This window comes from Budorcas taxicolor, chromosome 18, assembly GCF_023091745.1.
Source record: "Budorcas taxicolor isolate Tak-1 chromosome 18, Takin1.1, whole genome shotgun sequence".
Taxonomy (NCBI): domain Eukaryota; kingdom Metazoa; phylum Chordata; class Mammalia; order Artiodactyla; family Bovidae; genus Budorcas; species Budorcas taxicolor.
This window is the reverse complement of record NC_068927.1, coordinates 64660047-64685025: the sequence shown is the minus strand read 5'-3', so window position 1 is coordinate 64685025 and position 24979 is coordinate 64660047. Positions and strand designations below refer to the sequence as shown.

At 43.1% G+C, this 24979-nt stretch overlaps 1 protein-coding gene across 1 annotated transcript; it reads left to right on the top strand.

The window, feature by feature from the left end:
• Positions 1-609: 609 nt before the first annotated feature.
• NLRP2 (NLR family pyrin domain containing 2) lies at positions 610-24262 on the top strand. The gene is made up of 11 exons (XM_052656884.1): positions 610-831; positions 1131-1188; positions 14908-14982; positions 15135-16734; positions 18678-18848; positions 20282-20446; positions 21830-22000; positions 22340-22510; positions 22710-22880; positions 23498-23668; positions 24124-24262. The coding sequence occupies exons 1-11, from the start codon at positions 610-612 to the stop codon at positions 24260-24262; spliced, it is 3114 nt and encodes a 1037-aa protein (XP_052512844.1).
• Positions 24263-24979: the final 717 nt, after the last annotated feature.

Sequence of the window (24979 nt, the reverse complement as noted above, 5' to 3'; positions counted from 1 at the left end):
AGGCGGGTGATGGTGTAGTTGATTAGCAATTAGAAATTCAATCTCAGAACCCTTGGCTCAAACCCTCAACTGTTAAAAGGATTTCAAATCCAGGACTGTTGAGTTCAGGAAGTGACTCTTTAAGAACAGTACATTGAAAAGGCATTCCACTCAATGCAGAGTGAATATCTGTTAAGAAAGTCTCAACTCAAGATCCTCATTTAGTAATCAAGCTCCATAAACATCCTAAGATAACTACACATCAAGTTGCTACTAAGGTCTAAAGTCAATAGTTCTCATTAATTTATTTGTACATCAATTTACTGAAAAATACCAGATGAGCCACTGCATACAGGAGATCCAGCAGTGTGGACTTCCTTCCTAGCTTAGGTACCTCATGTTCTCAGAGGGGTCCTAAGTTCTAAAGCCAAGAAAGAGTTCTATGTGGGTTTTACCTCTACTGGGGAGTTTGTTCTTAACACAGCAGGTTAGGCAGGGAGAATAAACAGCTATTTCCTGACGCAGAAGCAACCAGCATTTGAGAGGGGAGTACCAATCCCCTGTGCCTTTCCCTTCCTCCCCTTAAAACGTGGTTAATGCCAAAAGTTGAGCTCTTGCTTGTCGGTCAAGATGGCGCCTTCTGCCGAGCTGGGTGTCCATCTGCAGCCTCTAGTAGAGGAGCTCGGCCAGGATGAGTTAAGCAAATTCAAATCTCTTCTGAGGGACCATTCCCTGAAAGAGGAGTTACAGCACCTCCTGCAGACGGAGGTGGAGGAGGCCAGCAGGAAGCCGCCGGCCGACCTCCTCACTGACCGCTGCCCCAGCTTCTGGGTAGAGATGGTGACCATCCAGGTCTTTTTTTTTTATTTATTTATTTTTAATTAGAAGACAATAACTTGACCTACTGTGATGGTTTCTTCCATACATAAACATAAAGCAGCCATAGGTATACATATGTCCCTTCCTCTTGAACCTCCCTCCCACCCCCCACTCCATCCCACCCCTCTAGGTCATCACAGCACCACGTTGAGCTGCCTGCATCACATAGCAAATTCCCACTGGCTATCCACTTTACATATGTAGTGGTGTATATATGTCCATGCTGCTGTCTCAGTTCATCCCACCCTCTCCTTCCCCCATTATGCATCCAGGTCTCTGATGCGATGAGTCAAATGGATCTGTCTGAGAGAGCAAAGGATGAACTCCAGGGTAAGTAGAAACAAGCCCACACTGCATCCTGGGAGGGAGGAGTAATAGTCTCTGTGGTTTTAGAAACACAGAAATGATATTGCTCCATGGAGAGGCCAGCTGACCTGAACACAAGTGCTAGACCTTGGTCAAGTCTGGTGGTGTCTTCCGAGGTTCTTGTATTCTAGCTATTTTTACTCCAAGTGTTGTATACCTACCCTGGCCACTTCACTAAACAGCTCTTCTCCTGTTCAAGACTGTTCCTGGAGTAGGTTCATTTTTTCACTCTTTCACATGTCCGCCAAGATCTTATCAACCCTCTGTTTACAACATTCATGCTGCTGCTGCTAAGTCGCTTCAGTCATGTCCGACTCTGTGCGACCCCACAGACAGCAGCCCACCAGGTTGCTCTGTCCACGGGATTCTCCAGGCAAGAATACTGGAGTGGGTTGCCATTTCCCTCTCCATAAAACATTCATAGTATTATGTATATTTAAAAATGCATACAGTATTATGTATATTTAAAAGTAAAATAAAAACATGAAGAGAAGTGAAATTCAAAGAATTCAAAGAAAAAGTAAAAATACTATGTGCATGCAGGCTCAGTCTCTCAGTTGTGTCCAACTCTTTGTGACCCTGTGGACTGTAGTCTACCAGGCTCCTCTGTCCATGGGATTTTCCATGGACTGAGCTGCCATTTCCTACTCCAATTACTCATAAAACAGTTGCCTCTATGTAAAAAAATATAGGAGAAAAATGTGAAGCTTAGGGTTATAAACCCTCTATTTTGTGTTCAAGTCCCACTATGTTTCCCTCCCCCATATGACTATAAACATTCTTTCTCTCTCTCCCCCACCCTCAGCAAGAGCATTTAACATATCTCTTCTTCTTATCCTGTCATTTTTAAAATTAATTTATTTTAATTGGAAGCTAATTACCTTACAATATTGTGGTGGTTTTTGTCATACATTGACATGAATCAGCCATGGGTGTACATGTGTCCCCCATCCTGAACCCCCCTCCCCTCAGGCCTGTCCCAGTGCACCAGCTTGGAGTGCTCTGCTTCATGCTTTGAACTTGGACTGGTGATCTGTTTCACATATGGTAATATATACGTTTCAATGCTACTCTCTCAAATCATCCCACCCTGGCCTTCTCCCACAGAGTCCAAAATTCTGTTCTTTATATCTGTGTCTCTTTTGCTGTCTCGCATGTAGGGTCATCAGTGCTATCTTTCTAAACTCCATATATATGTGTTAATATACTGTATTGGTGCTTTACTTTCTGACTTACTTCACTCTGTATAATAGGCTCCAGTTTCATCCACCTCATTAGAATTGATTCACAGGTGTTCTTTTTAATAGTTGAGTAATATTCCATTGTGTATATGTACCAGAGCTTTCTTATCCATTCATCTGCTGATGGACATCTAGGTTGCTTCCATGTCCTGGCTATTGTAAACAGTGCTGCAATGAACACTGGGGTACATGTGTCTCTTTCAATTCTGGTTTCCTCAGTGTGTATGCCCAGCAGTGGGATTGCTGGGTCATATGGCAGTTCTAGTTGCAGTTTTTTAAGGAATCTCCACACTGTTCTCCATAGTGGCTGAACTAGTTTGCATTCCCACCAACTATTTAAGAGGGTCGTTTCCCTCTGTCCACACCCTCTCCAGCATTTATTGTTTGTAGACTTTTTGATAGCAGCCTTTCTGACCAGCACGAGATGGCACCTCATTGTGGTTTTGATTTGCATTTCTCTGATAATGAGTGGTGTTGAGCATCTTTTCATGTGTTTGTTAGCCATTTGTATGTCTTCTTTGGAGAAATGTCTGTTTACGTCTTTGGCCCGTTTTTTGATTGGGTCATTTATTGGAATTGAGCTGCAGGAGCTGCTTGTATATTTTTGAGATTAATTCTTTGTCAGTTGCTTCATTTGCTGTTATTTTCTCCCATTCTGAAAGCTGTCTTTTCACCATGCTTATAGTTTCCTCTGTTGTATAAAAGCTTTTAAGTTTAATTAGGTCCCATTTGTTTATTTTGCTTTTATTTCCATTACTCTGGGAGATGGGTCAGAGGATCCTGCTGTGATTTATGTCAGAGAGTGTTTTGCCTATGTTTTCCTCCAGGAGTTTTATAGTTTCTGTTCTTACATTTAGACCGACCTTTAATCCATTTTGAGTTTATTTTTGTGTGTGGTGTTAGAAAGTGTTCTAGTTTCATTCTTTTACAGGCGGTTGACCAGTTTTCCCAGCACCACTTATTAAAGAGATTGTCTTTTCTCCATTGTATATTCTTGCCTCCTTTGTCAAAGATAAGGTGTCCATAGGTGCGTGGATTTATCTCTGGGCTTTCAATTTTTTTCCATTGATCTATATTTCTGTCTTTGTGCCAGGACCATACTGTCTTGATGACTGTAACTTTGTAGTATAGTCTGAAGTCAGGCAGGTTGATTCCTCCAGTTCCATTCTTCTTTCTCAAGATTGCTTTGGCTATTTGAGGTTTTTTGTATTTCCATACAAATTGTGAAATTATTTGTTCTAGCTCTCTGAAAAATACCATTGGTAGCTTGATAGGGATTGCATTGAATCTATAGATTGCTTTGGGTAGTATACTTATTTTTACTATATTGATTCTTCCAATCCATGAACATAATATATTTCTCCATCTATTTGTGTCATTGATTTCTTTCATCAATGTTTTATACTTTTCTATATATAGGTCTTTAGTTTTTTAGATAGATTTATTCTTAAGTATTTTATTCTTTTCATCTCAAAGGTGAATGGAATTGTTTCCTTAATTTTTCTTCTGTTTTCTCATTGTTAGTGTTTAGGAATACAAAGGATTTCTGAGTGTTACTTTTATATCCTGCAAATTCACTATATTCATTGATTAGCTATAGTAATTTTCTGCTGGTGTCTTTAGGATTTTCTGTGTAGAGGATCGTGTCATCTGCAAACAGAGAGTTTTACTTCTTTTCCAATCTGGATTCCTTTTATTTCTTTATCTTCTCTGATTGCTGTGGCTAAAATTTCCAAAACTATGTTGAATAGAGGTGGTGAGAGTGGGCACCCTTGTCTTGTTCTTGACTTTAGGGGAAATGTTTTCAATTTTCACCACTGAGGATAATATTTGCTGTGGGTTTATCATATATGGCTTTTATTATGTTGAAGTATGCTCCTTCTGTGCCTGCTTTCTGGAGGGTTTTTGTCATAAATGGATGTTGAATTTTGTCAAAGGCTTTCTCTGCATCTATTGAGATAGTCAAACATTTTTATCTTTCAATTTGTTAATGTGATGTATCACATTGATTGATTTGTGAATATTGAAGAATCTTTGCATCCCTGGGATAAAGCCCACTTGGCCATGATGTATGATCTTTTTAATATGTTATTGGATTCTGTTTGCTAGAATTTTGTTGAGGATTTTTACATCTATGTTCATCAGTGATAATGGCCTGTAGTTTTCCTTTTTGGTGGCATCTTTGTCTGGTTTTGGTATTAGGGTGATGGCGGCCTCATAGAATGAGTTTGGCAGTTTACCTTCCTCTGCAATTTTCTGGAAGTTTTAGTAGGATAGGTGTTAGCTCTTCTCTAAATTTTTGGTAGAATTCAGCTGTGAAACCATCTGGTCCTGGGCTTTTGTTTATTGGAAGATTTTTTATTACAGTTTCAATTTCTGCACTTGTGATGGGTCTGTTAAGATTTTCTATTTCTTCCTGGTTCAGTTTTGGAAGGTTATGCTTTTCTAAGAATTAGTCCATTTCTTCCAAGTTGTCCCACTTTATTGTCATATAGTTGCTAATAGTAGTCTCTTATGATCCTTTGTATTTCTTTGTTGTCTGTTGTGATTTTTCCATTTCCATTTCTAACTTTGTTGATTTGATTCTTCTCCCTTTTTTCTTCATGAGTCTGGCTAATGGTTTGTCTATTTTATTTACTCAAAGAATCAGCTTTTAGTTTTGTTGGGTTTTGCTATAGTCTCCTTTGTTTCTTTTTCATTTATTTCTGCCCTAATTTTTATGATTTATTTCCTTCTACTAACGCTGGGGCTCTTCATTTCTTCTTTTTCTAGTTGCTGTGGGTGTAATGTTAGGTAATTTATTTGATTTTTCTTTTGTTTTTGAGGTAAGCTTGTATTGCTATGAACCGTCCCCTTAGCACTGCTTTTACTGAAACCCATAGGTTTGGGGTTGTTGTGTTTTCATTTTCATTTATTTCTATGCATATTTTGATTTCATTTTTTATTTCTTCTGTGATTTGTTGGTTATTCAGCAGTGTGTGGTTTAGCCTTCATATGTTTGCATTTTTAATAGTTTTTTTCCCCTGTAGTTGACATCTAATCTTACCACACTGTGATCAGAAGAGATGCTTAAAATGATTTCAATTTTTTTTAATTTACCAAGGCTAGATTTATGGCCCAGGATGTGATCTATCCTGGAGAGTGTTCCATGTGCACTTGGTAAAAAGGTGAAATTCATTGTTTTAGGGTGAAATGTCTTATAGATATCAATTAGGTCTAACTGGTCCATTGTATCATTTAAAGTTTGCATTTCCTTGCTAATTTTCTGTTTGGTAGATCTATCCATAGGTGTGAGTGGGGTATTAAAGGCTCCCACTTTTATTGTGTTACTTTTAATTTCCCCTTTCACACTTATCAACATTTGCCTTACATACTGTGGTGCCTCTATGTTGGGTGCATATATATTTATAATTTTTATATCTTCTTCTTGGATTGATCCTTTGATCAATATGTAGTGTCCTTCTTTGTCTGTTTTCATTCCCTTTATTGCAAAGTCCATTTTATCTGATATGAGTATTGCTACTCCTGCTTTCTTTTGGTCTCCATTTGCATGAAGTATCTTTTTCCAGCCCTTCACTTTAAGTCTTTATGTGTCCCTTGGTTTGAGGTGGGTCGCTTGCAGACAGCATATATAGCAGTCATGTTTTTGTATCCATTCAGCCAGTCTTTGTCTTTTGGTTGGGGCATTCAACCCCCATTTACATGTAAGGTAATTATTGATAATTATGATCCCATTGCCATTTACTTTGTTCTTTTGGGTTCAAGTTTATACACCTTTTCTGTGTTTCCTGTCTAGAGAAGATCCTTTAGCATTTGTTGAAGAGCTGGTTTGGTGGTGCTGAATTCTCTCAGCTTTTGCTTGTATGTAAAGCTTTTGATTTCTCCTTCATATTTGAATGAGATCCTTGCTGGGTACAGTAATCTGGGTTGTAGGTTTTTCTCTTTCCTCACTCTAAGTATGTCCTGCCATTCCCTCCTGGCCTGAAGACTTTCTATTGAAAGATAAGCTGTTATCCTTATGGGGACCCCCTTGTGTGTTATTTGTTGCTTTTCCCTTGCTGCTTTTAATATTTGCTCTTAGTGTGTGATCTTTGTTAATTTGATTAATATGTGTCTTGTGGTGTTTCACCTTGGGTTTATCCTGTTTAGGACTCTCTGGGTTTCTTGGACTTTGGTGGCTATTTCCTTCCCCGTTTTATGAAAGTTTTCAACTATTATCTCCTCGGGTATTTTCTCATGGCCTTTCTTTTTGTCTTCTTCTTCTGGGACTCCTATGATTCAAATGTTGGGGCATTTAACATTGTCCAGGAGGTCTCTGAGGTTGTCCTCATTTCTTTTAATTCTTTTTTCTTTTTTCCTCTCTGCTTCACTTATTTCCACAATTCTCTCTTCCACCTCACTTAGCCTATCTTCTGCCTCAGTCATTCTACTGTTGGTTCCCTCCAGAGTGTTTTTTTATCTCAGTTATTGCATTATTCATTATTGATTGACTCTCTTTTATTTCTTCTAGGTCCTTGTTAAACACTTCTTGCATCTTCTCAGTCCTTGTCTCTAATCTATTTATCTGTAACTCCATTTTGTTTTCAAGCTTTTGGATCATTTTTACTATCTTTATTCTGAATTCTTTTTCAGGTAGACTCCCTATCTCCTCCTCTTTTGTTTGGTTTGGTGGGCATTTATCATGTTCCTTTACCTGCTGAATATTTTCCTGCCTTTTCATTTTGTTTAGATTGCTGTGTTTGGGATGGCCTCTCTTTAGGCTGGAAGTTTGTGGTTCCTCTTTATTATGGAACTTGCTCCCTGTTGGTGGGGTTGAACTAGTGGCTTGTCAAGGTTTCCTGGTTAGGGGAGCTTGCATCTGTGTTCTGGTATTTGGAGATGGATCTCTTCTCTCTGGAGTGCAATGAAGTGTCCAGTAGTGAGTTTTGGGGTGTCTATGGGCTTGGCATGGCTTTGGGCAGCCTGTATTTTAATGCTCAGGTCTGTGTTCCTGCATTGCTGGAGAACTAGTGTGGTATGTCTTGCTCTGGAACTTGTTGGCTCTTGGGCGGAGCTTGAGGAGGAACCACAAACTTCAGTGTAGGTATGGAGGCTTTTGGATGAGCTTTTGTCTATTAATGTTCCCTGGAATCAGGAGTTCTGTGGTTTTCTCAGATTTTGGATTTAAGCCTCTGGCTTTCAGTCTTATTCTTACAGTAACCTCTAGACTTCTCCATCAATACAGCACAGATGATAAAACATCTAGATTAATGGTGAAAGTGGAGAGTGAAAAAGTTGGCTTAAAGCTCAACATTCAGAAAACGAAGATCATGGCATCTGGTCCCGTCACTTCATGGGAAATAGATGGGGAAACAATGGAAACAGTGTCAGACTTTATTTTGGGGGGCTCCAAAAATCACTGCAGATGGTGACTGCAGCCATGAAATTAAAAGACGCTTACTCCTTGGAAGAAAAGTTATGACCAACCTAGATAGCATGTTGAAAAGCAGAGACATTACTTTGCCAACAAAGGTCCATCTAGTCAAGGCTATGGTTTTTCCACTGGTCATGTATCGATGTGAAAGTTGGACTGTGAAGACAGCTGAGCACTGAAGAATTGATGCTTTTGAACTGTGGTGTTGGAGAAGACTCTTGAGAGTCCCTTGGACTGCAAGGAGATCCAACCAGTCCATTCTGAAGGAGATCAGCCCTGGGTGTTCCTTGGAAGGAATGATGCTGAAGCTGAAACTCCAATACTTTGGCCACCTCGTGTGAAGAGTTGACTCATTGGAAAAGACTCTGATGCTGGGAGGGATTAGGGGCAGGAGGAGAAGGGGACGACAGAGGATGAGATGGCTGGATGGCATCACTGACTCGATGGAGGTGAGTCTGAGTGAACTCCGAGAGTTGGTGATGGATAGAGAGGCCTGGCGTGCTGCGATTCATGGGGTCGCAAAGAGTCAGACATGACTGAGCGACTGACCTGATCTGAACTAATGGTGAAAAAATTCTCCACAGTGAGGGAGACCCAGAGAGGTTCACAGAGTTACATGGAGAAAAGAAGAGGGAGGAGGGAGATAGAGGTGACCAGGAGAAGAAGAGGGGGAGTCAAAAGGGGAGAGAGCAATCTAGCCAGTAATCAATTCCCTATGTGCTCTCTGCAGCCCGGAGCACCCAGAGAGAATCAGAGAGTTAAGTAGAGAAGAGAAGGGGGAGAGAGGAGATAGATGTGACCTGAGGGAGAAAAGAGAGAGTCAAAAGAGGAGAGAGCAGTCAAGCTAGTAATCACACCCCTAAGTGAAAATGGATATTGAAGATTCTTAAAGGTACAAAATTGACAGCAAATACCAAAGAGCAAAGATTAAAAATCTAGAGTAGAGGTTCAGTCAGTTCAGTTCACTTCAGTCGCTCAGTCATGTCCGACTCTTTGCAACCCCATGGACTGCAGCACACCAGGCCTCCCTGTCCATCGCCAACTCCCAGAGTTGACTCAAACTCATGTCCATTGAGTAAGTGATGCCATCCAGCCATCTCATCCTCTGTTGTCCCCTTCTCCTCCTGCCTTCATTCTTTCCCAGCATCAGGGTCTTTTCCAATGAGTCAGTTTTTCATATCAGGTGGCCAAAGTACTGGAGTTCACCTTCAGCATCACTCCTTCCAATGAACACCCAGGACTGATTTCCTTTAGGATGGACTGGTTGGATCTCCTTGCAGTCCAAGGGACTCTCAAGAGTCTTCTGCAATAACACAGTTCAAAAGCATCAGCTCCCTCAGATTGTCCTCAGGGCATTCAGGCCCGGTCCTTACCCTAAGCATGCAGCCCACACCTCCCTGTCCAGCCCCTGCTCGCTGGTGGCAGACAGGAGTGTCTGGGCTACTTCTCCACTGGGAGTTGCAGTTAGGCACGGATTCTGTGGGGTTTTTTTTCTTCTTCTGGTTATGTTGCCCTCTGAGACTCCAAAACTCTCCACAGACCCGCTGATGAGAGGATTTCCTGCTGTTTGTAAACTTCTCCTCCTTCACGACTCCCTCCCCAGGACGAGTCTCCATCCCTAACTCTTTTGTCTCTTTTTGTCTTTTCTATTTTGTCCTATCTCCTTTCATAGAGAATAGGCTGCCTTTCTGGGTATCTGGTGTCCTCTGTCAGCATTCAGAAGTTGCTTTGTGGAAGTTGCTCAGCATTCAAATGCTCTTTGATGAATTTGTGGGGGAGAAAGTGCATTTTATTTAGTTGCCAATTTAAATTCAGTTTTTAGCTTTTTGTGAATTTTATTTTATCTTTATTTTTTGGCCACACAACATAGCATGTAGGATCTTAGTTCCCCCACCAGGAGTCAAACCCTCACCCTGTGCATTAGAAACGTGGACTCTTAACCACTGAACCACCAGGGAAGTCCCAGCTTCAGTTTTTAGCCTACTGTTACCTCTTCAATGGACAGGTGTTGGTTTTAGGCCCTAAAACCATCTGGAGGGTGCAAATTTTAAAATCACTTGAAGAAACTCAGAGGGCTGTACAACTACAAAGGTCTGGGCTCTGAAAAATGCTAATTTCTTCCTTTTTTTTTTTTTTTTTTTTTTTCAGAAACAGCTTTGAAGTCAGTTCAGGAAAATAAGCCTCCATCGTTAGGTAAGTCACCTCATTCACAATCTCACTTTATCTAAAAGTGAGATTTTAGAATTCAGGATTGTTTTAATTAGAAAACACATCATACTGAGCAGTAGGAATGCAAAGAAACAAAAGACCTCACCTCTGCTGTCATCCAGGTGGGCAACAGTAAGACATCAAAAGCTACAATGAGGCAATGTTTATGCCAGAAATCAATGAATACACACAAACATGAGAGAGAGAGAGAGTGAACTTCCTCTTGGAATCTGAATAGGCTGAATTTTAGATGGCCCTAAAGCTAGGGTTGGCAAACCATGGCTTCCAAAGCAAATCCAGCCCACCGTGTGCTTTTGTAGATCCTTCGATCCCTGAGTCGGGAAGATCCCCTGGAGAAGGAAATGGCAACCCACTCCAGTACTCTTGCCTGGAAATTTCTATGGACGGAGGAGCCATGTAGACTATAGTCCATGGGGTCGCAAAGAGTCAGACACGACTGAGCGACTTTACTTCACTTCTTCACAAGCTAAGAATGGTATTTTCATTTTTAAATGGCTGGGAAGATCAAAAGAATACTTTACAGGGACGTCCTTGGTTTTCGAGTAGCTAAGACTCTCAATGCAAGGGGCTAGGGTTCAATCCCTGGGCTGGGAATTGGATCCCACATGTCACAACTAAGACCCAACTGAAAGTCACTCAGCCATGTCCAGCTCTTTGTGACCCCATGGACTATACAGTCCATGGAATTCTCCAGGCCAGAATACTGGAGTGGGTAGCCAATCCCTTCTCCAGGGGATCTTTCTGACCCAGGAGTCGAACCTGGGTCTCCCGCATTGCAGGTGGATTCTTTACCAACTGAGCTATCAGGGAAACCCCAAGATCCAATACAGCCAATAAATAATTTTTTTTAAGAAATATTTTATGGCCTATGAAAATCATGTGAAATTCAAATTTAACTACATATTAATATAAATAAACTTACTTGTACACAGCATAGTCATTTGCTTATATATTATATTACCTATGACTGCTTCTGTCCCACAAGGGCAGAGATGAGTAATTGCAACAAACTATATTGTGCATAAAACAGAAAATCTTCACTATCTGCTCCTTTGCAGAGGGGATTTTTAAAAAAGTTTGCTAATCCTGGCCAAAAAGGATTTTTGAATCTGTGATTTTCAACATTATCTTCTCTTGACATCCCCAGTATCTTTAAAAATAACTCGGGTTCAAGGCAATTGTAGACTTGGGGCTGGTTTGAAAAGCGAGGACAGCCATTCGTACATAATCCCCCTACCAAAAATCTAGCTGCTTCTATTGATACACAAATATGTTAAATGTCCTACAGTCAGGATCTAAATTCAAACGTAAGCTAATGATCTGTTAGAACTGACATTTGGCAATGCTTTAAGCAATAGTACCAGACTCTTTGGGACCCCATGGACTGTAGCCTATCAGGCTCCTCTGTCCATGGGATTTTCCAGGCAAGAGTGCTGGAGTGGATTGCCATTTCCTTCTCCAGGGGATCTTCCCGACCCAGGAATCGAACCCAGGTCTCCCACTTTGCAGGCAGAGGCTTTACCGTCTGAGCCACCAGGGAAGCCCCTCAAAGTTGACATTTAATTTAATGTTCTAATTAAACTAGCGTCAGAGAGTTCCTTGTCTAAAAATCTTTCTCTTGGGGACTTCCCTGATGGTTCAGTGGTTAAGACTTCACCTTAAGGCAGGAGATGCAGGTTCGATCCCCACATACCTTAATGGACAAAAAACCAAAACATAACACAGAAGCAATATTGTAATAAATTCATTAAAGACTTCATAAAAGTGGTCCACATTAAAAAAAAAAATCCTTAAAAAAAAAACTTAACACTTGGCAACATGACATCACCTGTATCCAAACATTTTTTCCCCAGAGCCCCTGCTCCCCTGTTTAATCTTCAAAATGAATGGTTGGTTGGCCATTTTTCACTCTGTATACTTATCCTGGAAGCCTCACCTGGAGTCTTACTGGCTATTTATATGCCAAGGACTCTCCAGGTGACATCTTCAGCATTTCCCTGAACTTCAGATACTCATATCCTGTTGCCTCCTGGATACCTTTTCAGAAGTTCCACACACTCACCTCTTCTTTTGTTTTGCCTTTGAGGTCCTAGCTTCCTGACCAGGGATTGAACTCAGGTCCTCAGCACTAAAGCTCAGAATCCCAACCACTGGACCACCAGGGAACTCCCTCACCTCTTCATTATCCATGTTGCACTTGAAGTATTTCTTCTCCTGTATGACTTCTCCCTGTTCCAAGGTTGCATCCTAGGACTATGTAACTTTACATACCTTGTCAGAAACTAGGGAGTTTGTCTTGAAGGCTTTTTGATGCCCCTCGGAAAGAGCCATTGTCTGTATGTGCCCATTTCTTAACTGCACAGGAATTCAGTTGTCAGAAATGGCACTGAGATCATGGTCTGACACTTTAATTTTATCTCCAGAACCTCAATAACACTCTTTTCATGTAATCTGGGCTTAGACATTGAGACCAATTGTTGAACTTGAAACTTCTTGAAATCCCACTCTCTTATAAACAGAAGCTTCAATACTGGCATAGTGGCAAGACCATAACACCCTCCCTTTTCTTCAGGGATAACAAAATGTGAAAACCTGGAACAAACACAGCAGCATTTAGGAGAAGAGGAAGAGGAAGAGCCAGGTTGATCTTAGGACGTCCAATGTTGGAGTAAACTAAATGAAGCGGACCCTTCCTGGCTGTCCTCTCCCACTCTTCAGGAGAACCTCATCTCTCTCTAACTTTATTTTACCACTATTCATAGTCCCCTAGACATGTTCATTGTCAACCTAGACAGCATATTAAAAAGCAGAGACATTACTTTGCCAACAAATGTCCATCTAGTCAAAGATATGGTTTTTCCAGTAGTCATGTATGGATGTGAGAGTTGGACTATAAAGAAAGCTGAGCACCAAAGAATTGATGCTTTTGAACTGTGGTGTTGGAGAAGACTCTTGAGAGTCCCTTGGATTGCAAGGAGATCCAACCAGTCCATCCTAAAGGAAATCAGTCCTGAATATTCATTGGAAGGACTGATGCTGAAGCTGAAACTTTCATCCTTTGGCCACCTGATGCGAAGAGCTGACTCATTTGAAAAGACCCTGATGCTGAAGGCAGATTGAAGGCAGGAGAGGAGGACGACAGAATGAGATGGCCGGATGGCATCACCGACTTGATGGACATGAGTTTTAATAGGCTCTGAGAGTTGGTGATGGACAGGCAAGCCTGGCATGCTGCAGTCCATGGGATCGCAAAGAGTCGGACACGACTGAGTGACTGGACTGAACTGATGCATCATCCCCAGTTGTCTTATGGAGAATGCCTTCCTCCCTATCTTGTTCCTATTATGTAAGAATATTGAGGGAAATAAACATTTGGGAAAGCCAGAATTCAGTTCATGAAAAATCAGGAATAGATGGTATAGAATTTTCTTAGATTTTGCCAATTGTTCAGACAACTTTGATAGTGCCAACTCACAGATTAGAAAATTGAGACCTATTGTAGGTGGCTGATTTGCCTCAACCGATGTGGAGGTCAGTTTAACATTAGTCTCACTCTCAAGTCTGCTTCAACAGCTCTGTTGAAGTATAACTTATGTATCATAAATTTCATTCATTTTAAGTGTAGCTGTTAATAACTTTTAGTCAATTTACTGAGTTGTACAAAAATCACCACTATTCAATTTTACAATCTGTCCATCACCTCCAAAAAGATCCTTCTTGTCTATATGTAACTGTTACCTGGTCTCTATCCCCCAAGCCCAGGCAGCCGTTAATTTTTTTGTCTCTCTAGATTCTCCATTTCTGAATATGTGTGGTCTTTTGTGTCTTTTTTTTTTTTTACTTACAATAACATTTTTGAGGTTTTGGGGGCTTCCCTGATGGCTTAGTTGGTAAAGAATCCACCTGCAATGCAGGAGACTCTGGTTGAATTCCTAGGTTGGAAAGATCTGCTGAAGAAGGGATAGGTTACCCACTCCAGTATTCTTGGGCTTCCCTTGTGGCTCAGCTGGTAAAGAATCTGCCTGCAATGTGGGAGACCTGGGTTCAGTCCCTAGGTTGGGAAGATCCCCTGGATGAGGGCATGGCAACCCACTCCAGGATTCTGGCCTGGAGAATTCCATGGACTAGTCCATGGGGTCACAAAGAGTTGGATACAACTGAGCAACTTTCCAAAAAAAAATGCTTTTGAGGTTCATCCATGTTGTAACATGTGTCTCTGATCCATTCCTTTTTGTTGCTGAGTAATATTCTATTGAGTGGATATAACATGTTTGGGTTGCTCATTCATCGGGGAAGGGAAGTTTGAATCATATCTATTTATTGACTGTCTTGAATAACGCTGCCATGTGCACTCTTTGTATAGAGGGTGCAAGTCTTTGTATAGACACGTGACCATTTATCTTGGGTGCATACTTACGAGTTGCCTGTACTGTAATACTTGAGCTCCTATAATGACTTGAGACTATTATGGGGAAGATCCATTACCTGTTTTCTGGGCACTTCTTCTAGTCCCTTGGAAAAGATAGACAAATAATTTCAATAAACCACATTGAGTTGTGATAGAGGCAGCATTTCTTGATATGGTTCCAAGAGTAGAGGCATGCAACTTGGTTTAGGGACTCACTTGCTATCTTCATCACTATAAACCCAACTTTACACATCCCAGCACACACTGTGGACAAAAAAACTTAGATTCTGGACTCCTTGGAGTCTACTTTAACACCCTATTTCTGGTTAAAAAAAAAAAAAAAGCAAGTACATCAGTTTTGTGTCAAGCTCACTTTAATTTGTATTTTGCAGAGCTGGCCCAAGTACAGGAAGAAGATGTCACAAACCTACAAGAAACAACAGAAGATTTGGAAGGAGAAAAGCCAGGTCTGTCCTCTCTACCTGGAGTGAGTTTGGTGTCGGGTGGTTCTTTATAAACCTCATTTCTTCTTTTTCCCTTTCCTACTTAAAACAAAGCATCATCTCCCTAATGAATAACCAGCTATACTCTGTCTATCCCCTGATTCTTATCACTGAAGGTAAACAAGATAAATACAGAAATATATCAAAGAAGTTGTTCTGTCAACGCTGGAAGAACTTCTGGCCTAGACTCAGTGAAGATGTTTGTATTGTCACCCAAAGATATGAGACCCTGATCCCATTCTGTAATCCTAAAATGCTGGCCGGGCCATTTCCATACACTGTGGTGCTGCACGGTCCTGCTGGCGTTGGGAAAACCACGCTGGCAAAGAAACTGATGCTGGACTGGACACAGGATGACCTGGCAGAGACCTCCAACTCCGCCTTCTACCTCAGCTGCAAGGAGCTCAACCACAGGGGGACGTGCACCTTTGCAGAGCTAATATCTGCCAACTGGCCACATGTGCAGGACGACATACCAGCGATCCTGGCCCGGGCACAGAAAGTCCTGTTCATCCTCGACGGTTTTGATGAGCTGAAGGTCCCCTCGGGGGCACTCATCCACGACCTATGTGGCGACTGGAAGAAGCAGAAGCCGGTGCCCGTCCTCCTGGGAAGTTTACTAAAGAGAAAGATGCTACCCAAGGCCACCTTACTCATCACCACCCGACCAGGCGCCCTGCAGGAGCTGCGGCTCTTAACAGAACAGCCGCTCTTCATAGAGATCGAGGGGTTCTTGGAGGAGGACCGGAAGGCGTATTTCCTGAAACACTTCGAGGAGGAGAGTCAGGCCCTGCGAGCTTTCGACTTGATGAAGAGCAACGCGGCTCTGTTCCAGCTGGGCTCGGCGCCCTCCGTGTGCTGGCTGGCCTGCACCTGTCTGAGACAGCAGATGGAGAGGGGCGAGGACCCCGCCGCCACCTGCCGGACCACCACGGCCCTGTTGCTGCGCTTCCTCTGCAGCCGCTTCCCCCCACCGCGCGGCGGCGGCCCCAGGCGGGGCCTCCAGGCTCCGCTCAAGCCCCTGTGCCTCCTGGCCGCTGAGGGCGTGTGGACGCGGAGCTCCGTGTTCGATGGGGAAGACCTCAGGCGACTTGGGGTGGACCCGTCTGCCCTCTCTCCTTTCCTGGACGGGAATATTCTCCAGAAGAGCGAAGACGGCGAGGCCTGCTACTCTTTCATCCATCTCAGCGTCCAGCACTTTCTGGCCGCCATGTTCTATGTCTTGGAGCCGGAAGAGCAGGAGGAGGAAGGGCTGGGCGGCCGCCGGTGGCACGTCGGGGATGTGGGGAAACTGCTGTCCAAGGCGGAAAGGCTGAAGAACCCCAGCCTGACCCACGTCGGGTACTTCCTGTTTGGCCTCTGCAACGAAAGAAGGGCCATGGAGCTGGAGGCGACTTTCGGCTGTCTGGTATCAACAGAGATCAAGCGGGAGCTCCTGAAATACACACTGATGCCCCATGGGAAGAAATCCTTCTCGGTGATGGACATGAAGGAGGTTCTGAGCTGTCTGTACGAGTCTCAGGAGGAGCAGCTTGTGAAGGATGCCATGGCCCACATTAAGGAAATGTCCCTGCGTTTGAAAAATAAAACGGATGTCGTGCACTCATCATTCTGCCTCAAGCACTGTGGAAACTTGCAGAAACTTTCACTGCAGGTAGAAGAGGGGATATTCCTGGATAGTGATAGCGCACTGGAATCAGGCACTCAGGTTGAAAGGTGAGAACTCATTTTTTTACCCGGCTAGTTCTCCTATCTTTTGCCTTATTCCATGGTTCATTAACAAAAAGCCAGTGTGTCTTTTTCCCTCTTGCTTAAGGTCAGTAAGTGGCCTTTTGTGGCCTTGTGTCCTGCCAACCTAACATTCAAGGCAGGAGGTATGATGGTATTTAGAAATGAGAGCTTTGGAACCAGACCTTCTTTGGAGACCCACCTCCATTTTCTTTTAGCCAAACCATTTTTTGCAAATGTCTCCACCTGTTTCAGTCTGCAGGTTGGCTGTGTAGATCTGGGGAGACGTATGACATGGTGGTCCCATTTGGGGCATGACTTCTAGAAGAGCATAAAAGATGGAGTCAGGAGTTGAATCTGCCAAGTTTCTGAACACTACACCTCACCCACGATCATGGAGACTCTCCTCCCAGGAACTTCACCTTACAGATAATGAGATGGCCAGTTATGAATCTTTGTTATTTTCAATTTAGGCACAAATAATATCAACTGAGATCATGTGCAGTTTCCAAATACTTCTAACTTGGCCCCTACTAGAAACAGGTCACCTTCCATGTTAAGATGAAGATACTGGCTTCAGAAAAGAGTGTGTGGCTGGGATTAGAGCTCAAGTCTATCGGCTTATAAAGTCCTGTGGTCACAATCTAAAATCTCTACCTCACGGTGATGTGTAATACCTGTCGACATACTGATATTCATCTTATCAACCCACCTCTTCCTCCCTCCTAGGTTGTTATCTGAAGTCTGTGTCTAAAATCTTCATGTATATTTGTTGAACTAGAATAAAATGCCCTCATTAGCCCCCTGGTGGAGGTGTCTGTTTTACGTATTCCCTTAACGTTCTCTCACTTTCCTTCACCACTTGGTGAAGTCATAAGCTTGATTTACTTCCAGGAAGTATTAGGACCATGATAACTTGACATCAGCATTTCTCTACCTTATGGATCCATCTATATTCATATTCTAATTTTTTCCCCTTCTTTCACTGAAATGTTTTGACAGGCTTGCATACTAATTTATCTAAATCTTTGTTTAGTCATTGAGTTGTGTCTGACTCTTTTGCAATCCCATGGACTATAGCCCGCCAGGCTCCTCTGTCCATGGGATTTCCCAGGCAAGAATACTGAAGTGGTTTGCCATTTTCTACTCCATGGGATCTTCCTGACCCAGGGATTGAACCCAGGTCTCCTCTTTCCTCTGCTAAAATCCTTCCACTCAAAAGCAATCACCAGAACAAAATAACCATTCTTTGAGAAATCTTTGTACATGAATATGCAACCGCTTAAAGATTGTATTTTCTCAAAATTTTATGGACATCATCTTAGGTCAGCAAATATGGTTATAAATTAGCTTGAATATTACATATATGGATTTACCATCAAATATCCAAATAACTTCCATTGATGTGTACACCTACTCTTAAGTGTTTATCAGTGATGTATATTGCTTTCAATCTTTGATCAATGATATGGTTAGAATTTTGATTTATTTTAAGGCTCTGTTAGGTTGACATGTGAGAAGTTCAATTCTTTCTCCAGTAATATGTCTTAGGTATTGGGTTGTCTGATACTTGTGCTAAATAATTAAATCACCCAACTTTTAGAGTTATAATTTCTTATTAGGGCCTCCCAGGTGGCTCAGTAGTAAAGAATCCACCTGCCAGTTCAGGAGATGCAGGTTCGATCCCTGGGTCAGGAAGATCCCCTGGAGAAGGGGATGCCAACCCCCTCTAATATTCTTGCCTGGGAGATCCCATGGACAGAGGAGCCGGGCAGGCTACAGTCCAGAGGATCACAAAGAGTAGAAGACAATCGAGCAACTAAACAACGATAATGCACAGAGCAACCCGAAACACAGTCACGAAGATGGACAAATGTCACTTTTCTCTCCAGCAGTATTTGTTAAGTCCTTCCTTTGTCTCTTTCCCGTAGGTCCCAGAATGAGCAACACATGCTCCCTCTCTGGATGGATCTTTGTTCGGTGTTTGAATCAAACAGGAATCTGCTCTTTCTGGACATCAGTCAGAGCTTCCTCAGTACCTCTTCAGTGAGAATTCTTTGCAAAAAAATAGCCTCTGCTGCCTCTAGTCTCCAGAAAGTGGTGTAAGTAGCAGCTAGTCCCTGGATTAAAACTTCCAGGGCATCTCCAAGCTTCTTACATTTTTGTCCCCCTAAGACAGCATTTTAGTTAGAGTTTTCCTGGACCTGAGGGTCATTTGTGTAGCTAGTCCTCTTTTGGTATTTTTTTCTCAACATGGAGAAGTAAGAGCTCTTCCCACTTTGGGTTTTATTGGCTCTGCAGTCCTGATTCTAAGCCCAAGAGCATTCCTTGGAGTCAAAGTATTCAGCAGGCTGTTAACCAACATTTCAGAAATGGAGACTTGATTGAGATTAAAACGTGCTGATTTGGGGTCATTTAGGACCACAGCCCAAGAGACACAGATTCAGGAAATGCTTGAACTGTGTTCTCCCTGACTACAAAATTGAGGAGGTATATAAAGCAGAAAATGCAGTGTTACAGTCAGTTACCCGAGTTGTTTATCGAGAATTATAATTGGAGCTGGCAAGAAGTAAGAGTGCTCCTTGAGCAAGGATTGCTTGGGGTTTGAAATGGTTACATAGTTACAAGGGGAGATTGGAGGGACCATAAGAGTGGGGTTGGAGGGTGGTGTCCTTGGGCTTTTTAAGAAAGTTCAAGTTCTCAGTGATGCAGAGAGGTGTCTGAGACCAGATTCTCAGTAGCCACCTGACTCCAATTTTGAATACCTGAACTGTGATTCCTCAGTTATAATTTTGTCATCAAGAACATAGCATTGTTGAAATGCATCCATTGGTAACACTTCAAGGAAAAGAGATGCTGCCTTATCTTTCTCAAGAAGCCATAGGAGAACAGCTTTTGTCTAAAATGACTGCTTATGACTGACTTCCCTTTGGCAAAAGTTTGAAACAACTAAAGAAATTGGAGCTTCTGCTTTCATAAGATCTGTCTATCATCTATCTGTCTGTCTATCTATCTATCCATCTATGACATGACAGCTGCTAACAGCTCAGATCTTTTTCTTCTATGAGAAGAACTGGATAATTAAAGTTATTTCCTGCTTAAAAAAAAATGAAACTTGAGCTTCTAATTGTAATGAGCTGTTCATTAAACAGCACAAAGTTTCAGGTATGCAAGATGGTGAGCTCTGGTGACCTGATGGACACCAATGTGATGACTGCTAACATTACTGCTCTGAATACTTGAAATTTGCTAAGACAGTTCATCATAAGTGTCATCACCACAGACGAAAAGAAGAAAGGGGATCTGTGTGCAGTGGTGGCTTGATAGTAGGGGTGACTTCACAAGGTACTTGTATATCAAAACATGGAGTCATATGCTTTAAATATACACAGTTTTATCTGTCAACAGTATGTCAATAAAGGAAAAAATATGAAAAAAAATCAATTCTAACATTTAAGCCCATGGCAGCTCTTTATTCTATGTCATGTGCAATATAGGTATAGAAACTCCAGCTGACATCTGTTTCTTTTCCCAGCCTCAAAAATATTTCCCCAGCTGACACTTATCGGAACTTCTGCATGGCTTTTGGTGGTCACAAGACTTTAACACATCTGACCCTTCAAGGAAACGACCAGAATGACATGCTTCCCCCATTGTGTGAGGTCTTGAGGAACCCCAAATGTAATCTGAAATATCTCAGGTATATCAGCCTCACCACTGCTGAAAACCCTCATCCTGTGAACAGAGCTAGCACAAACCTACATGGCAATGCTGTGCAAATCAGAGGGGGCAGGAATCCCTTATTCTGACTGGATACCCCACTCCAGTACTCTTGCCTGGAAAATCCCATGGACGGAGGAGCCTGGTAGGCTGCAGTCCATGGGGTCGCTAAGAGTCAGACACGACTGAGCGACTTCACTTTCACTTTTCACTTTCATGCATTGGAGAAGGAAATGGCAACCCACTCCAGTGTTCTTGCCTGGAGAATCCCAGGGACGGGGGAGCCTGGTGGGCTGCCATCTATGGGGTCACACAGAGTCGGACACGATTGAAGTGACTTAGCAGCAGCAAAGTCAGAACGACTTAACGACTAAGCAACAACCACCACCACTTAAGGCACATGCCCCAGAATAGAAAATGAGCTGGAGGGGACTCCCCTGGAGGTCCAGCGGTTAAGACTCCATGCTTCCCTTGCATGGGGTGTGGGATCAATCCCTAGTTAGGGAACAAAGATCCCACATGCCAGGCAGCGTGGCCTACCCCCCCCCCCCAAAGAAAGAAAAACATGTTACCTGTATTCTACTCCTGGAAATGCATATTCTTTATCACGATACTATATATTATGTTCCAATAAAGTTTTATTTGCTCATTATGAAGAATGTGTACCTCCAGGAATAGAATACGTATCTCCAGATAGAATATAGTTGCACAATATGCTCGGGTGGCTGGGTTTCTAAATCAGTAGTTCTTGGTGCATCATCTCCAGACCACCAGCAGCAGCACCATCACCGGGGAACTTGATAAAAAGATCCAAATTCTTGGGTCTCACCTGGATTCTTCAGAATCAAATTCTGGGTATATGGTCCAGGAATTTGTTAAAAGACATCTTCCAGGTGACTGCAGGATACCTTAAAACATAGATCGCTGGCCTCTACATCTAGAGTCTCTAGACGATTCGCATTTCTACACAGTTACCAGGTGGTGCTGATGCAACTGGTCCAGGAATCACACTTGGACAACCTCTGCTCCAGATAATTTAGTCCAGGGTTAACACAATGGCATACTAAGTCATTTCAGCTGGGTCCAACTCTTTATGACCCCATGGACTGTATCCCACCAGGCTCTTCTGTCCATGGGATTCTCCAGGTGAGAATACTGGAGTGGGTTGCCATGCCCACCTCCAGGGGATCTCCCCAACCCAGGCATCGAACCCACGTCTCTTAGTCTCCTGCACTGGCAGGTGGGTTCTTTACCACTAGAGCCACCTGGGAAGCACTAACATAACAGAATGAGACAAAACTGTAGACAGTTGTGTGTCCAGTGTCTGGTCCTCATGAATGCCTTGTTGCCATTTCTCCTGCAGGTTGGTGTCTTGTTCTGCCTCCGCTCCGCAGTGGGCTGATCTCTCCTGCTGCCTCAGAACCAACCAGTCCCTCACATGCTTGAACCTCACAGCAAATGAGCTCCTGGATGAGGGAGCCAAGTTGCTATACATGACCCTGAGATATCCGACGTGCGTCCTACAGAGGTTGTCGTAAGTCTCTCCTCTTTCCATCGAGCGTCTTTGTGGTAGATGTAGGGTCACACAGAGAAGAGAAGAGGTGACACCTGGAATTGCTGGGTGAGCAGGATGGAGCACCCCACTGAGATAGATGCCTGGCTCCCACTTTTGGCCCCAGACAAATGGCTCATGTGACTCACCCTTCTCTCATTCCTGTCCCTTTATGACCACGATCACTAGCACACCACTGACAGAGGGCAGAGAATTAACAAAAAGGGGTGTGACCGAGGACTCTAGTCATTGAAGACAGCCGAGAAAGTTGGGTCCTGGAAATGTTTTCACCATCTGGCTCTCTGTGTGGTGCTTTTGCAGGTTGGAGAACTGTCACCTTACAGAAGCCTATTGCAAAGATCTGTCTTCTGCTTTGATTGTCAACCAGAGGCTGACCCACCTGTGTTTGGCCAAGAATGCTCTTGGAGATCGTGGGGTGAAACTGCTGTGTGAGGGCCTGACTTACCCTGAATGTCAACTGCAAACCCTGGTGTAAGTCTGTGCTGGCTGTGTGTGTCTGTGTGGTATGTATACATGCATACTGCATTCAAGTAGGGCAGTTTCTAGTTACCGTCTCCAGTGTCTTCAAACTCACCTAAAAAGCCATGGCTTGAGATAGATGGTCATAGTTTTGGTGTGTCTCACTGGCGAGGAAAAAGAAATTTTTTTCTTCATGTGATATGATTTCTAGGCTATGGTGTTGCAACATAACCAGCGATGGCTGCATTCATCTCTCGACACTCCTCCAGCAAAATTCAAGCCTCACACACTTGGATCTGGGGCTGAATCACATAGGAATTATTGGATTGAAGTTTCTGTGTGAGGCTTTGAAGAAACCACTGTGTAAACTAAGATGTCTATGGTGAGTTACGGTTTTGTGAACTTTAGTCTGTATCTAAAAGGTACTATCAATATAGCAGCCCTCCCCCGCAATTTTCATTGAGCATTTTAAAAATTCCACCAGGATGGGGCTTTCCTGGTGGCTCAGTGGTAAAGAATCCACCTGCCAATACAGGGGACACGGGTTCGATCCCTGATCTGGAAAGATCCCACATGGCACAGGACGACTCTAAAGCCTGTGCTCTGGAGCCTGTGAGCTGCAAGTGCTGACGTTTGCACACCCTGAGCCCATGCTTCCCAACAAGAGAAACCACTGCAGTGAGAAGCCTGAACACCATAACTAGAGAGTAGCCCCCACATGCCGCAACTGGAGAAGGCCCGCATGCATCAGTGAAAACCCAGTGCAGCCAAAAGTAGGCAAGTCTTTAAAGAATAAATACAAATTAAAAATTTGACCAGGATGGCATTTTTCACACCCACACGCAAAATTTAATCCCCAAATTCATAGTGAACCACAGAAGATCCCAAATCAACCCTGACCACAAAGACCACTACCACCCAAGTGTGTGCCTGGCATATGGGGTGGTATCAACGAGCATTGGTTGTGTAAATCAGTGAATGTGTGTGTTTCACCTACAGGTTGTGGGGATGTGCCATCACTCCCTTCTGTTGTGCAGAACTCTCATCTGCCCTTAGAAGCAATCAGAACCTGATCACACTGGACCTGGGCCAAAATTCCTTGGGGTCCAGTGGAGTAAACATGCTGTGTGATGCCTTGAAACTTCAAAGTTGTCCCCTCCAGACACTCAGGTATGATCCTCCTCCTCCCCTGAGTGTTTGCTCCACAATCCTAGGTTATGGGGGAACACAAACTACAGGAACTTGTTGTAGGCATTTAATGCTCACATTCAACTTTCATTTATTGATGTCTGGTTATGAGATAATTTTCCCATAGGTTCCTTCCGTTGTTTTGACAGGGAAGATGAGTCGAAGGAGACAAAAACTCAACCTGGAAACCAAGAGGCTGGACTTAGGGTTTGTCTACCTGAGGGGGAGTTGTGGCGGCCAGCGATGCTAACCCAGTAGCATCTTTTTTCCCGACCAAATCGATCTGGAACTCTACTTTGCAGCATAGAATAACCAATGGAGATGGCCCTTGCTCTGTAAATCCCTAAATCATGAGCTTTGCCAGGCACCTGGGCATTTGGAGTGAAGTTCCTCAAAGCAATAAGAAAACGTTCTCTCTCCCACATTCTACCTCCTAGGTTGAAGATAGATGAATCTGATGCTCGAATCCAGAAGCTGCTGAGAGAAATGAAGGAAAGCAACCCACAACTGACTATTGAGAGTGATCATCGAGACCCAAAAGATAACAGACCTTCTTCTCATGACTTTATTTTCTGAATCCCCCTGGAGCCATTCATTCCCCAGTAAATTCCCAGATCATCAAGGTGATGGTGAACTCCCCAAGATCCTTCTCAGTGTTGTTAGTTGCTTAGCCAGATGTTAGTTTAGCCATGGTTGAGCCTCTGGTTTACATAAAACATACACTCATCACTTAACCCTGTGGTGGATGAAATGTCTGTGTCTTGAGTATATCAAGAAAAATAAAGGTGAAAGCATTCATGAGTGAAGTCTTATTTATGAATGGATTCCAACTGAACTTAGAGAAAAGCTACTTTATTCAGGGAGAACTTAGCCCAGGGGTGAGGGAATGGGAAAGAAATGTTGGTGATCACATTGATTTGTCTGCGAAGTCATTGCCCAGATCTGGTATTTCTTATCTGTGTGGCTAGATACCTGACAAGTCTTCCTCATTGGAGTATTTCTCCTACTAACCCCACAATATTTTGCAGGCCTCTTAGGTGCTTCAATGGCCTTCCCTGGTGGCTCAGAAGGTAAAGGATCTGCCTGCAAGGCAGGAAACCAGAGTTCAATCCCTGGGTCAGGAAGATCCCCTGGAGGAGGAAATCCTCCACTCTAGTTTTCTTGCATGGACAGCGGAGCCTGGTGGGCTACAGTCCATGGGGTCGCAAAGAGTCAGACACGACTGAGCAGCTAACACACACATACATGAAGCACATGCATGATCCCATCATTGCTCTGATTAACTTTTAATGA

Bases quoted from the DNA above. Each gene is read 5' to 3' on its own strand.
- NLRP2 (XM_052656884.1), top strand. From the start codon at position 610: ATGGCGCCTTCTGCCGAGCTGGGTGTCCATCTGCAGCCTCTAGTAGAG. The intron at 832-1,130 runs GTCTTTTTTTTT...TTATGCATCCAG, and splicing joins TAGAGATGGTGACCATCCAG to GTCTCTGATGCGATGAGTCA. The intron at 22,001-22,339 runs GTAAGTCTCTCC...GTGCTTTTGCAG, and splicing joins TGCGTCCTACAGAGGTTGTC to GTTGGAGAACTGTCACCTTA.